The sequence below is a fragment of the Coregonus lavaretus genome (genome assembly GCF_964263955.1).
Source record: "Coregonus lavaretus genome assembly, contig: HAP1_SCAFFOLD_1225, whole genome shotgun sequence".
Taxonomy (NCBI): domain Eukaryota; kingdom Metazoa; phylum Chordata; class Actinopteri; order Salmoniformes; family Salmonidae; genus Coregonus; species Coregonus lavaretus.
Window position 1 is genome coordinate 117,730 of NW_028160119.1, and position 16,257 is coordinate 133,986.

General features: G+C 43.7%; 1 protein-coding gene across 1 annotated transcript in view; it reads left to right on the forward strand.

Annotated features, from left to right (window-relative positions):
• Nucleotides 1-181: 181 nt before the first annotated feature.
• LOC311122126 (WASP homolog-associated protein with actin, membranes and microtubules-like) overlaps nt 182-16,257 on the forward strand; it is a 30,518-nt gene continuing 14,442 nt past the window's right edge. Inside the window, exons 1-2 of the mRNA XM_084196532.1 lie at nt 182-842; nt 11,841-12,014. Coding sequence (XP_084052658.1) covers nt 264-842; nt 11,841-12,014 — 753 coding nt within the window. The 5' untranslated portion in view covers nt 182-263. The remainder of the gene's footprint in view (nt 843-11,840; nt 12,015-16,257) is intronic.

The following is a 16,257-nucleotide window of genomic DNA, read 5'->3' on the forward strand; positions in this document are numbered from 1 at the left end:
TTTAATTGTGAATGTAGTAATTATTTTCTTGAAGGCGACACATTGTAGCAAATATTAAAATATCTTGGCATAAATCCTTAATACATTGTAGCGAATCAAAATAGCTGTGGAATTCCCCCTGAGCATGTGATCGAAAGGTCAAAGTTGAAAATAAAGAGAACCCCACAGGAAACACTACGTCATTATTACAAATGGCGGACGCTGTAAACAAGGCAGAGGAATACAAGTTTTAGCTAGCTAGCTAGCTACATGTTTACTACAAAATGAATAGCATAGACTGCGAGCGTTTGGACAGCTTGGACGGCTGGGTCGCCATCAAAACTAACATATTCGAAGAAAGCGAGACGTTCAAGCTCGGTTTTATCGTGCAGTGGAATGTTATCGAGTCCAAGTTCGCTGTCACCTGTCACAACAGAACTCTCCAACGACAGAAGCGCAAAGACCAGCTTGCTGTCTGCGAAACCGAAACCAGCTGGGCCGGACTCTTCTCTGTTAACGATTTAGAAAATGTCCACCGTCAGTTTACAGGGGTCGGGGATGTCGTCGCACCCTATTTCCCCGACCTGTCAGATTTCAAGGAGGGTAACATTTGGGACATGATCTTTCTCAGCAGCAATCGGAAGTCCAACCAAGATGACCAAGAGAGAGATCTGGATACACCTTGCCGTCAGCTGGAGAAGTACTTCAGCACTGCGATAGATATCTGTGGCAGGAAGATAGTGCTGGACTCGCTTTTCCCGCAGGACGAGCGAGATGTGGAGGAGTACTTTGAGAACATGCAGGAGTTTAAGAGGAAAACCATGCAGGATGAAGTCACCAGGGCTAAGGATCACCTTAGAAAGGTTTGTGATCTATACAAGCTGTGACCTGTCACTGTTCTTCTATCCTGGTCCTGCCACATGGTTTGCAAACTTTTGTTCCAGCCCAGCACTAACCAATCACTAGGCCTACGCCCTTGATCATTTGAATCAGGAGTAGGCTACATTGCTGGGCTGGAACAAAAGCCTGCGGTCTCAGGGGGTCCCCCACGATCAGGATTGAGGCATACCGTCTCCTTACCGATGCCAGCACTATCCAGTAATCAAGTCCCTGTGAGTAAACCCGAAACATTTCTGTCCAACATTAGGCATTTAAATCCCCTCATGACGTTGGGATAGACAGCGTCATCCACCTGGTTCACATAGGGGTTTTAATAAAGATGCAGTGTCATTGTCATCACTATTGTTGCGCAATATGACAACACGTGAGAAGGAAAACATTACCAAGCCTGCTCCTAGCCAGCTGATAATCCAGTCCTGCTTCATTCCAGTGACTCATGTTGTTATCACCCTGCAAGGTGTTCTCCCCTAAGGTCTTGGCTAGAAACAGGGAGATTAGCCTGTCATTCATTCTCTGTTTCTATGTTGACAGTAGTTTTAGGATGTTGATAGCCTATTTATTTAGCTATGCAGGTCTAGCGCCTTTACGTAAACCCAATGAAACTATGCATTAGAGCCCTACCGATATGGTTTTTGGGTCCGATACCGTAGCCTACTGTTTTACAGTAGGGCAATTAAAAAGTGGCATTTTTCCACACTGAATTCTCATAAATTGCCATCCAATTCGACTTTTGCTTTCAAAAGTATCTCAGTAGAACATGTAAGAATGAACAATAGCCATTGAATTCTACAGTGCTGATATACAGTGCATTATAGGGAAATAATGCACGTTCTAGAATGCTCTTCAAGCCAAACAGAAACAAGTATTCAACAATGCCATGGTATAAACTGTGTTAATGCAGATAGGCTTTATAAAGACGTTTAAACGGCAGATACATGACTTTCTCTCTCCCTATTGTCTGTCTGTACCACTAGCACAAGGACAACCCTATGCATGGATATACAGTGCCTTGCAAATTTATTAATCCCCCTTGGCGTTTTTCCTATTTTGTTGCATTACAACCTGTAATTTAAATTGATTTTTATTTGGATTTCATGTAATGGACATACACAAAATAGTCCAAATTGGTGAAGTGAAATTTAAAAAAGAACAAATAAATAACTGAAAATTGGTGCGGGCATATGTATTCACCCCCTTTGCTATGAAGCCCCTAAATAAGATCTGGTGCAACCAATTACCTTCAGAAGTCACATAATTAGTTAAATAAAGTCCACCTGTGTGCAATCTAAGTGTCACATGATCTGCCACATGATCTCAGTATATATACACCTGTTCTGAAAGGCTCCAGAGTCTGCAACACCACTAAGCAAGGGGCACCACCAAACAAGCGGCACCATGAAGACCAAGGAGCTCTCCAAACAGGTCAGGGACAAAGTTGTGGAGAAGTACAGATCAGGTTTGGGTTATAAAAAAATATCAGAAACTTTGAACATCCCACAGAGCACCATTCAATCCATTATAAAAAAATTAATATTTAATAATATGGCACCACAACAAACCTGCCAAGAGCGGGCCACCCACCAAAACTCACGGACCAGGCAAGGAGGGCATTTAATCAGAGAGGCAACAAAGAAACCAAAGATAACCCTGAAGGAGCTGCAAAGCTCCACAGCGGAGATTGGAGTATCTGTCCATAGGACCACTTTAAGCCATACACTCCACAGAGCTGGGCTTTACGGAAGAGAGGCCAGAAAAAAGCCATTGCTTAAAGAAAAAAATAAGCAAACACGTTTGGTGTTGAGACGGATGAGTCAGATGAGACTAAAATTTAGCTTTTTGGCCATCAAGGAAAACGCTATGTCTGGCGCAAACCAACACCTCTCATTACCCCGAGAACACCATCCCCACAGTGAAGCATGGTGGTGGCAGCATCATGCTGTGGGGATGTTTTTCATCTGCAGGGACTGGGAAACTGGTCAGAATTGAAGGAATGATGGATGGCACTAAATACAGGGAAATTCTTGAGGGGAAACCTGTTTCAGTCTTCCAGAGATTTGAGACTGGGACGGAGGTTCACCTTCCAGCAGAACAATGACTCTAAGCATACTGCTAAAGCAACACTCAAGTGGTTTTAGGGGAAACATTTAAATGTCTTGGAATGGCCTAGTCAAAGGCCAGACCTCAATCCAATTGAGAATCTGTGATATGACTTAAAGATTGCTGTACACCAGCGGAACCCATCCAACTTGAAAGAGCTGGAGCAGTTTTGCCTTGAAGAATGTGCAAAAATCCCAGTGGCTAGATGTGCCAAGCTTATAGAGACATACCCCAAGAGACTTGCAGCTGTAATTGCTGCAAAAGGTGGCTCTACAAAATATTGACTTTGGGGGGGTGAATAGTTATGCACGCTCAAGTTTTCTGTTTTTCTGTCTTATTTCTTGTTTGTTTCACAATAAAAAATATTTTGCATCTTCAAAGTGGTAGGCATGTTGTGTAAATCAAATGATACAGACACCCAAAAAATCCATTTTAATTCCAGGTTGTAAGGCAACAAAATAGGAAAAATGCCAAGGAGGGTGAATACTTTCGCAAGCCACTGTAGTCCTATACTGTGTTTATATACACAACAAGATAGTAACACATATAAAGATGTTTCAAAGGCAGATAAATGAATTCTTCTCTCCTTATTCCCTGTACCATGCTGCTCTAATCCTGTGGGTGTGAGGTGAGCACTGGGGCTGGATTAGCTTGGAGAGAGAGTGTAGATGTTGGAGAGGGCGGGAGAGGGAGGGAGGGAGGGAGAGAGAGAGAGAGAGAGAGAGAGAGAGAGAGAATTGTCTGAGAGACAAAGCAAGAAGGGCCTTCTATGCCATCAAAAGGAACATAAAATTTGATCTGTCTAAAAATACTTGAATCATTTCTAGAACCGATTGCCCTTTATGGTTGTGAGGTCTGGGATCCGCTCACCAACCTAGAATTCACAAAATGGGACAACCACCAAATTGAGACTCTGCACGCAAAATTCTGCAAGAACATCCTTTGTGTACAACGAAAAACACCAAATAATGCATGCAGAGCAGAATTAGGCTGATTATCAAAATCCAGAAAAGAGCCGTTAAATTCTACAAACACCTAAAAGGAAGCGATTCCAAACCTTCCATAACAAAGCCATCACCTACAGAGAGATGAACCTGGAGAATAGTCCCCTAAGCAAGCTGATCCTGGGGCTATGTTCACAAACAGACCCCACAGAGCCCCAGGACAGCAACACAATTAGACCCAACCAAATCATTAGAAAACAAAAAGAGAATTACTTGACACATTGTAAATAAAAAACATTTAAACAGCGCAAACTAGGATGCTCCTTGGCCCTAAACAGAGAGTACACAGTGGCAGACCCAAACTTAAGGAAAGCTGAGCTGCACTTCCTAACCTCCTGCCAAATGTATGACCATATTAGAGACACATATTTCTCTCAGATTACACAGACCCACAAATAATTAGAAAACAAATCCAATTTTGATCAACTCCCTTATCTACTGGGTGAAATACCAGTGTGCCATCACAGCAGCAAGATTTGTGACCTGTTGCCACAAAAGGGCAACCAGTGAAGAACAAACACCATTGTAAATACAACCCATATTTGTTTATTTATTTTCCCTTTTGTACTTTAACTATTTGCACATCGTTATAACACTGTACATAGCCATAATATGACATTTGAAATGTCTCTATTCCTTTCAAACTTTTGTGAGTGTAATGTTTACTGTTCATTTGTTATTGTTTATTTAAGTTTAGTTTATTATCTATTTGACATGGCCATGTAAATATATGTTTGTCATGCCAATAAAGCCCCTTGCATTGAATTGAGAGAATGAGACAGGGAGTGTTGGAGAAGATTGGCCTCCCAATGAGAGAGAGAGGGACCGAGACCGAGAGACCCAGAGAGAGAGAGAGAGAGACCCCGAGAGAGAGACCCCGAGAGACCCCGAGAGACCCCGAGAGAGAGACCCCGAGAGAGACAGAGAGAGAGAGAGACAGAGAGAGACAGAGACCGAGAGAGAGAGTGTAATGTTTACTGTTAATATTTATTGTTTATTTCACTTTTGTTTACTATCTATTGCTTTGGCAATGTTAACACACGTTTCCCATGCCAATAAAGCCCTTAAATTGAATTGAATTGAATTGAGAGACCGAGAGAGAGAGACCGAGAGAGAGAGAGACCGAGAGAGAGAGAGGCCCCCGTTACCCCGAGAGAGAGAGACCCCGAGAGAGAGAGACCCCGAGAGAGAGAGAGAGACCCCGAGAGAGAGAGAGAGACCCCGAGAGAGAGAGAGAGACCAAAAGAGAGAGACCAAAAGAGAGAGAGACCAAAAGAGAGAGAGAGAGAGAGAGACCGAGAGAGAGAGACCGAGACCCCGAGAGAGAGAGAGACAGAGAGAGAGAGAGAGAGACCAAAAGAGAGAGAGACCAAAAGAGAGAGAGACCGAGAGAGAGAGAGGCCGAGAGAGAGAGAGGCCGAGAGAGAGAGAGGCCGAGAGAGAGAGAGGCCGAGAGACAGAGAGAGACCGAGAGACAGAGAGAGACCGAGAGAGACAGAGAGAGAGACCGAGAGACAGAGAGAGACCGAGAGACAGACAGAGAGAGAGACCGAGAGAGAGAGACCGACCGAGACAGAGAGACCGAGACAGAGAGACCGAGACAGAGAGACCAAGACAGAGAGACCGAGACAGAGAGACCGAGAGACAGAGAGACAGAGAGACCGAGAGAGAGAGATCGAGAGACCGAGAGACCGAGAGAGAGAGAGAGAGAGAGACCATGTGGATAATAGAGAAAAAGGAGAGTGTATCTCACTGTGGCAGGTCAGGAACAAAGACACAATCAAGCTGAGACCCCTTTTATAACATCTGAGTTGTTTGGATTCTAAATCTGACTTGTTGACCAATAGAATTACTGTAAAGTTAACCTCCAATCAGATATCAGACCTACAGGATGTAAACAGGACCCCGTGTAGCTCAGTTGGGTTGTGGGTTCGATTCCCACGGGAGGCCAGTATGAAGAAAAAAAAATGTATGCACTCACTAACTGTAAGTCGCTCTGGATAAGAGTGTCTGCTAAGTGACTAAAATTTAAATCAAATCAAATGTATTGGTCACATACACATGGTTAGCAGATGTTATTGTGAGTGTAGAGAAATGCTTGTGCTTCTAGTTCCGACAGTGCAGCAATATCTAGCAAGAAATATCTAACAGTTCCACAAATCTAAGTTAAGGAATGGAATAAGAATATATAAATATATAGATGAGCAATGTCATTATCAGAGTGGCATAGGCTAAGATGCAATAGATAGTATAGAATACAGTAAATACATATGGATAGAATAGAATACAGTATATACATATGAGATGGGTAATGCAAGATATGTAAACATTATTAAGGTGACTAGTGTTCCATTTATTAAAGTTGCCAGTGATTTTCAAGTCTGTATGTAGGCAGCAGCCTCTCTGTGCTAGTGATGGCTGTTTAACAGTCTGATGGCCTTGAGATAGAAGCTGTTTTTCAATTTCTCGGTCCAAGCTTTGATGCACCTGTACTGACCTCGCCTTCTGGATGATAGCAGGGTGAACAGGCAGTGGCTCGGGTGGTAGTTAATTATCTTTTTGGCCTTCCTGTGACATCGGGTGCTGTAGGTGTCCTGGAGGGCGGGTAGTTTGCCCCCGGTAATGAGTTGTGCATACTGCACCACCCTCTGGAGAGCCCTGCGGTTGTGGGCGGTGCAGTTGCCATACCAGGCGGTGATACAGCCCGACGGGATAAATAATAATATAATAATAATATGCCATTTAGCAGACGCTTTTATCCAAAGCGACTTACAGTCATGTGTGCATACATTTTTGTGTATGGGTGGTCCCGGGGATCGAACCCACTACCCTGGCGTTACAAGCGCCAAGCTCTACCGATTGAGCTACAGAGGACCACATGGGATGCTCTCAATTGTGCTTCACAGAGAGGTTTGATAGAATTTGGATGGTTGATAGCAGCACAGAGAAGGCTGACTTCCTGAGAAGACAATACAACCTTTTACATAGTGTAAAGAGTCTCTTCAGGGGCTGTGCAGCCCTAGATAATTCTCCTTTGAACATCTGATTCTGGATCAGACGGAACCGGACGGCCAGCACTGTAGTCACTGCAGACAATCTTCAGACCAGCAGTTCATGGTCCTAGCAGCACCACTTCAGGAGTGGGTAGCATTGTCTTCTGCTTTAGACATGCAAATGTCCTTCGGTAACACCTTCCTGCAAGCAAGCTAGAAAGGAATGCTCCATTCTTCTTTGTAAGAGCAAAACACAGAGACTGGAGGTACACCAAGACATCACAGATTCATTCAACATTTCAATGAACATCAAATAGTCTGTTTATCTGATTGGGTTGGTCAATAGCAACTTCAGATGTGGTTTTATAAAGTCAAAATATGATCAGAGCTCACTGCATCATAAAATACAGTATATTTGAAATTAAAACTCTCCAAAACTCCTCCCTTTGAGAGGAAATGGATTTTCCCTGAAAATGAGAACACAATAACCATAATCTCGAAACAATTCTTGAAATTAAATCAAAAACTACTTTCAAGCAACATCAAAATATAAATAAAATGATAGGGTAAGAGTTGGTTTCACAATACATTTGGAAATGAAGTGTAGCATCCCAACATTAGGCAGTGACATCATAGCACACACACATCTACATTTAAGTCATTTAACAGACGCTCTTATCCAGAGCAATTTACAGGAGCAATTAGGGTTAAGTGCCTTGCTTAAGGGCACATCAACAGATCTTTCACCTAGTCGGCTCGGGGATTAGAACCAGCGACCTTTCGGTTACTGGCACAACACTCTTACCCACTAAGCTATCTGCCGCCCATATACATACAGATGGACTTAGCCATATGTAGTACGCATAGGACAACAACTATTATTTGAGGAACAGGAGCCATTACATTTTGTCTAGCAATCTGTACACATAAAAAAAAAAAAAAATCCCATTAAAAAATATAGCCTATATAGCCATAACAAGTGGATATAGAAACAATTGAGTTGTAAAGGAAGAATTGGTTCACACAAGTCAAGTCAAATAATCAATATCCCAAGTTTTTTTGAGAGAGCTCCAAATCATATGTTGAAAGCAGAACGGAGACAGTCTGCCCCTCCCTAAATCCCAACGTTTCTGCCATGTGTGACCGCTTTTCTGACGACTTACAAAAAAAACCTAACTGAGTAGGTCATTTTGTAGGAGGATTTCCTCTGCCTGGGTTCCAACAGCGCCAGACCGGATCCCTTTTTTAGAGAAATCACAACAACGCTTTGTGGGATTAGCCTCTGTACCCGTCCTAATAGCTGCAACGGGGGGGCTATTTCGGTAGCTTGGCCCACCCACACATTAGAGAGTGGCGTGGAGACGCACGCCACACCGTAGGTGGGACTGACTGTGCGTCCATCCGATTCAGACATGTCGCTTTGGAGCCTGTTTGTGCTCTGTTTTAACAAATCTCACCGTGTGTCATGTAGAAATGACCTAGTCAGGTCATGTAGAAATGACCTAGTCAGATCATGTAGAAATGACCTAGTCAGATCATGTAGAAATGACCTAGTCAGGTCATGTAGAAATGACCTAGTCAGGTCATGTAGAAATGACCTAGTCAGATCATGTAGAAATGACCTAGTCAGATCATGTAGAAATGACCTAGTCAGATCATGTAGAAATGATCTAGTCAGATCATGTAGAAATGACCTAGTCAGGTCATGTAGAAATGACCTAGTCAGGTCATGTAGAAATGACCTAGTCAGGTCATGTAGAAATGACCTAGTCAGGTCATGTAGAAATGACCTAGTCAGATCATGTAGAAATGACCTAGTCAGGTCATGTAGAAATGACCTAGTCAGGTCATGTAGAAATGACCTAGTCAGATCATGTAGAAATAACCTAGTCAGATCATGTAGAAATGACCTAGTCAGGTCATGTAGAAATGACCTAGTCAGGTCATGTAGAAATGACCTAGTCAGGTCATGTAGAAATGACCTAGTCAGATCATGTAGAAATGACCTAGTCAGGTCATGTAGAAATGACCTAGTCAGATCATGTAGAAATGACCTAGTCAGATCATGTAGAAATGACCTAGTCAGGTCATGTAGAAATGACCTAGTCAGGTCATGTAGAAATGACCTAGTCAGATCATGTAGAAATGACCTAGTCAGGTGATGCTCTTTTTCGCATGCTTGAAGTTCTGATTCCAGCCCTTCTATTTTGTGCTCTGGTGTCCTCAGGGACCTAACAGTGGTATCAAGCGTGTTCATTGTTAGTTTGCTGTGTCGCAATTTGTTTTTCCCAAGTACAAACACAGCAAGCTCTAGAATTAACATCCTCATAGATTTTTTTCTTATGCATGCCAATATATTAAGAATTTAATCCCCAGTTGAATCAAATGTGAGACCTTTTTTTAATCAAATCATTAATACATGATATATCGAGGAATCTAATGGAATAAACTCCAGTTTAGCCCAAATGATCCTTAAGATATATCACGTCAGGGTCATTTACTGTAGTGGGGTAAAGATGGTTAGATGGTCCCATAGAGTTTAACCAGTCACTTCAGGGGCAGAGACGCAACAGACACATACACACAGACACACACACACCACACACCACACACACACACACACACACACACAGACAGACACACAGACAGACACACACACAGACACACACACACACACACAGACAGACACACACAGACACACACACACACACAGACAGACACACACACACACACACACACACCACACACCACACACACTAAGGCCACATTAAGTTGTGGTAGAATAGATCTCCAGAGATAAATAAAACAAGACCTACAGTTGAAGTCGGAAGTTTACATACACCTTAGCCAAATACATTTAAACTCAGTTTTTCACAATTCCTGACATTTAATCCTAGTAAAATGCCCACAAATGTTCTATAGGATTGAGGTCAGGGCTTTGTGATGGCCACTCCAATACCTTGACTTTGTTGTCCTTAAGCCATTTTGCCACAACTTTGGAAGTATGCTTGGGGTCATTGTCCGTTTGGAAGACCCATTTGTGACCAAGCTTTAACTTCCTGACTGATGTCTTGAGATGTTTCTTCAATATATCCACATAATTTTCCTTCCTCATGATGCCATCTATTTTGTGAAGTGCACCAGTCCCTCCTGTAGCAAAGCACCCCCACAGCATGATGGTGCCACCCCCGTGCTTCACGGTTGGGATGGTGTTCTTCGGCTTGCAAGCTACCCCCTTTTTCCTCCAAACATAACGATGGTCATTATGGCCAAACAGTTCTATTTTTGTTTCATCAGACCAGAGGACATTTCTCCAAAAAGTACAATCTTTGTCCCCATGTGCAGTTGCAAACCGTAGTCTGGCTTTTTTATGGCGGTTTTGGAGCAGTGGCTTCTTCCTTGCTGAGCGGCCTTTCAGGTTATGTCGATATAGGACTCGTTTTACTGTGGATATAGATACTTTTGTACCCGTTTCCTCCAGCATCTTCACAAGGTCCTTTGCTGTTGTTCTGGGATTGATTTTCACTTTTCGCACCAAAGTACGTTCATCTCTAGGAGACGGAACGCGTCTCCTTCCTGAGCGGTCCCATGGTGTTTATACTTGCTTACTATTGTTTGTACAGATGAACGTGGTACCTTCAGGCGTTTGGAAATTGCTCCCAAGGATGAACCAGACTTTTGGAGGTCTACACATTTTTTTCTGAGGTCTTGGCTGATTTCTTTTGATTTTCCCATGATGTCAAGCAAAGAGGCATTGAGTTTGAAGGTAGGCCTTGATATTACATCCACAGGTACACCTCCAATTGACTCAAATGATGTCAATTAGCCTATCAGAAGCTTCTAAAGCCATGACATCATTTTCTGGAATTTTCCAAGCCGTTTAAAAGCACAGTCAATTTAGTGTATGTAAACTTCTGACCCACTGGAATTGTGATACAGTGAATTATAAGTGAAATAATCTGTCTGTAAACAATTGTTGGGAAAAATTACTTGTGTCATGCACAAAGTAGATGTCCTAACCGACTTGGCAAAACTATAGTTTGTTAACAAGAAATTTGTAGAGTGGTTGAAAAACGAGTTTTAATGACTCCAACCTAAGTGTATGTAAACTTCCGAATTCAACTGTATATCTGTCTGTCATCATAACGAACAGTAATCAGGCCAGGGTCATCTGTGGGCTATAGGACTGTGTTCGTTCACTGAGCTAAAGGCATTAGCTTAGCTCTGGGAGAAGACTCAAAAGGATCGTTTGGGATGATGCCCTTTATCTTCCCCAGAGTCAGATCAACTCGTGGATACCATTTTTATGCCTCTGCGTCCAGAATGAAGGAAGTTAGAGGTAGTTTCGCGAGCCAATGCTAACTAGCTTAGCACAAAGACTGGAAGTCTTCGGATACTTCCAGTCTTTGCGCTAAGCTAGCACGGACGCTAGTTAGCATTGGCTTGCAAAACTACCTCTAACTTCCTTCATACTGAACGCAGAGACATAAACATGGTATCCGCGAGTTCATCTGACTCTGGGGAGGTAGATAAAGGGCTTCATTGTCATATAAAGGACTTCATACAGGTCAGTGACTTTGGACTTTAACTCCTGCTACATCTGAAGTTGGCCATAGTCCATTCCACAGGTCATAAATTGAATTGGCAGTCACCTGACAAATACATTGATTTTTGTATACGTGAGATACTGTATAATGCTAGTCTGTTTGTCTGAATATAATTTGATTGGGCAGTCACCTGACAAATACATTGATTGTTGTATACGTGAGATACTGTATAACGCTAGTCTGTTTGTCTGAATATAATTTGATTGATTTAGCCTAATGGATTAATGTATAGATTGATTGATTGATTGATTGATTGACAGATCCTACAGAGTCATGGAGGTGCAGACAGAATGATCCTACTGCTGCAGCTCTACGACGACGAGGACCTAGCCTACCAGGACCTGGTCACCGTAGCAACCACCTTCTACCAGTACCTGCTACAACCCTTCAGAGACATGAGAGAACTGGCTGGGCTCTACAAGATGGAGATACTGGTAGGTGGAGACAGAGACACACACACACACACACACACACACATACACACACTATGCACACACACACACACACACACACACACACACACACACACACACACACTATGCAGACACACACACACACACAGACACACACACACACACTATGCAGACACACACACACACACACACACACACACACACACACACACTATGCAGACACACACACACACACACAGATACACACACACACACACACACACACACACACACACACACACACACACACACACACTATGCAGACACACACACACACACACACACACACACACACACACTATGCAGACACACACGCTCGCACGCACACACTGATCGACTGTTATTAATCGTGAACAAGAGACACTGTCTGTTCATTAGTTTTTGATAAAAGGTGGAATAGAGCCAGAATCAAACTGCTCTGGCCTCGATCACCAAGCTGAGGTCAAAACCACATTTCACTCATTTAGAATACAAATATGCTATGCCACGTCCACAGAGGTCAAACAAGCAATGTGTTTAATTCTATTCTCATGTTAATCTCATTATGTGTCCAAATCACCTCATTTGTCCATCATGAATACCTCTCATTTCTTTTTTTGAAAATGTGAGGGAAGTCAAGCTCAGCTGTTTGAACATGACGATGAGACCCTGACTTTCAGTGGTTTTGTCCTAAACCCTAATATGTCTGTGTCCCTCTGTTTAAACAGGCAGCCCAATTAACTGGTATTTTGACCAATCACATCAGATCTTTTCGTATCAGATTTTTTTCAACGCTGATCTGATTAGTCAAAAGAACAATTACTGAAAAAAATATCAGAATTGGGCTGCCTGTCTAAACACAGCCACAGTGTCTCTGTAGGAGGAGGAGCTGAGTCCTAAACCCTGATGTCACTGTTCTAAACCCTGATGTCACTGTTCTAAACCCTGATGTCACTGTTCTAAACCCTGATGTCACTGTTCTAAACCCCGATGCCACTGTTCTAAACCCCGATGTCACTGTTCTAATCCCCGATGTCACTGTTCTAATCCCCAATGCCACTATTCTAAACCCCGATGCCACTGTTCTAGTTCCCAATGCCACTGTTCTAATCCCCGATGCCACTGTTCTAATCCCCGATGCCACTGTTCTAGTCCCCAATGTTACTGTTCTAATCCCCGATGCCACTGTTCTAATCCCCGATGCCACTGTTCTAAACCCCGATGTCACTGTTCTAATCCCTGATGCCACTGTTCTAGTCCCCAATGCCACTGTTCTAATCCCCAATGCCACTGTTCTAAACCCCGATGTCACTGTTCTAATCCCCGATGCCACTGTTCTAATCCCCGATGCCACTGTTCTAATCCCCGATGCCACTGTTCTAATCCCCGATGCCACTGTTCTAATCCCCGATGCCACTGTTCTAGTCCCCGATGCCACTGTTCTAATCCCCGATGCCACTGTTCTAATCCCCGATGCCACTGTTCTAATCCCCAATATCACTGTTCTAATCCCCGATGTCACTGTTCTAAACCCCGATGTCACTGTTCTAAACCCTGATGTCACTGTTCTAAACCCTGATGTCACTGTTCTAATCCCCGATGTCACTGAAACCCCGATGTCACTGTTCTAATCCCTGATGCCACTGTTCTAAACCCCGATGTCACTGTTCTAAACCCTGATGTCACTGTTCTAATTCCCAATGTTACTGTTCTAGTCCCCAATGTCACTGTTCTAATCCCCAATGCCACTGTTCTAATCCCCGATGCCACTGTTCTAAACCCCGATGTCACTGTTCTAATCCCCAAAGCCACTGTTCTAATCCCCAATGTCACTGTTCTAGTCCCCAAAGCCACTGTTCTAATCCCCGATGTCACTGTTCTAGTCCCCAAAGCCACTGTTCTAATCCCCGATGTCACTGTTCTAAACCCTGATGTCACTGTTCTAATCCCCAATGCCACTGTTCTAAACCCCGATGTCACTGTTCTAAACCCCGATGTCACTGTTCTAAACCCCGATGTCACTGTTCTAAACCCTGATGTCACTGTTCTAAACCCTGATGCCACTGTTCTAATCCCCAATGCCACTGTTCTAAACCCCGATGTCACTGTTCTAATCCCCGATGCCACTGTTCTAAACCCTGATGTCACTGTTCTAAACCCTGATGTCACTGTTCTAATCCCCAATGCCACTGTTCTAAACCCCGATGTCACTGTTCTAAACCCCGATGTCACTGTTCTAAACCCTGATGTCACTGTTCTAAACCCTGATGCCACTGTTCTAAACCCTGATGTCACTGTTCTAAACCCTGATGTCACTGTTCTAAACCCTGATGTCACTGTTCTAATCCCTGATGTCACTGTTCTAAACCCCGATGTCACTGTTCTAAACCCTGATGTCACTGTTCTAAACCCTGATGTCACTGTTCTAAACCCTGATGTCACTGTTCTAATCCCCAATGCCACTGTTCTAGTCCCCAATGCCACTGTTCTAAACCCCGATGTCACTGTTCTAATCCCCAATGTCACTGTTCTAATCCCCAATGCCACTGTTCTAATCCCCAATGCCACTGTTCTAAACCCCGATGCCACTGTTCTAAACCCCGATGTCACTGTTCTAATCCCCGATGTCACTGTTCTAATCCCCAATGCCACTATTCTAAACCCCGATGCCACTGTTCTAGTTCCCAATGCCACTGTTCTAATCCCCGATGCCACTGTTCTAATCCCCGATGCCACTGTTCTAGTCCCCAATGTTACTGTTCTAATCCCCGATGCCACTGTTCTAATCCCCGATGCCACTGTTCTAAACCCCGATGTCACTGTTCTAATCCCTGATGCCACTGTTCTAGTCCCCAATGCCACTGTTCTAATCCCCAATGCCACTGTTCTAAACCCCGATGTCACTGTTCTAATCCCCGATGCCACTGTTCTAATCCCCGATGCCACTGTTCTAATCCCCGATGCCACTGTTCTAATCCCCGATGCCACTGTTCTAATCCCCGATGCCACTGTTCTAGTCCCCGATGCCACTGTTCTAATCCCCGATGCCACTGTTCTAATCCCCGATGCCACTGTTCTAATCCCCAATATCACTGTTCTAATCCCCGATGTCACTGTTCTAAACCCCGATGTCACTGTTCTAAACCCTGATGTCACTGTTCTAAACCCTGATGTCACTGTTCTAATCCCCGATGTCACTGAAACCCCGATGTCACTGTTCTAATCCCTGATGCCACTGTTCTAAACCCCGATGTCACTGTTCTAAACCCTGATGTCACTGTTCTAATTCCCAATGTTACTGTTCTAGTCCCCAATGTCACTGTTCTAATCCCCAATGCCACTGTTCTAATCCCCGATGCCACTGTTCTAAACCCCGATGTCACTGTTCTAATCCCCAAAGCCACTGTTCTAATCCCCAATGTCACTGTTCTAGTCCCCAAAGCCACTGTTCTAATCCCCGATGTCACTGTTCTAGTCCCCAAAGCCACTGTTCTAATCCCCGATGTCACTGTTCTAAACCCTGATGTCACTGTTCTAATCCCCAATGCCACTGTTCTAAACCCCGATGTCACTGTTCTAAACCCCGATGTCACTGTTCTAAACCCCGATGTCACTGTTCTAAACCCTGATGTCACTGTTCTAAACCCTGATGCCACTGTTCTAATCCCCAATGCCACTGTTCTAAACCCCGATGTCACTGTTCTAATCCCCGATGCCACTGTTCTAAACCCTGATGTCACTGTTCTAAACCCTGATGTCACTGTTCTAATCCCCAATGCCACTGTTCTAAACCCCGATGTCACTGTTCTAAACCCCGATGTCACTGTTCTAAACCCTGATGTCACTGTTCTAAACCCTGATGCCACTGTTCTAAACCCTGATGTCACTGTTCTAAACCCTGATGTCACTGTTCTAAACCCTGATGTCACTGTTCTAATCCCTGATGTCACTGTTCTAAACCCCGATGTCACTGTTCTAAACCCTGATGTCACTGTTCTAAACCCTGATGTCACTGTTCTAAACCCTGATGTCACTGTTCTAATCCCCAATGCCACTGTTCTAATCCCCGATGCCACTGTTCTAAACCCCGATGTCACTGTTCTAATCCCCAATGCCACTGTTCTAAACCCCGATGTCACTGTTCTAATCCCCAATGCCACTGTTCTAGTCCCCAATATCACTGTTCTAATCCCCAATGCCACTGTTCTAAACCCCGATGCCACTGTTCTAATCCCCGATGTCACTG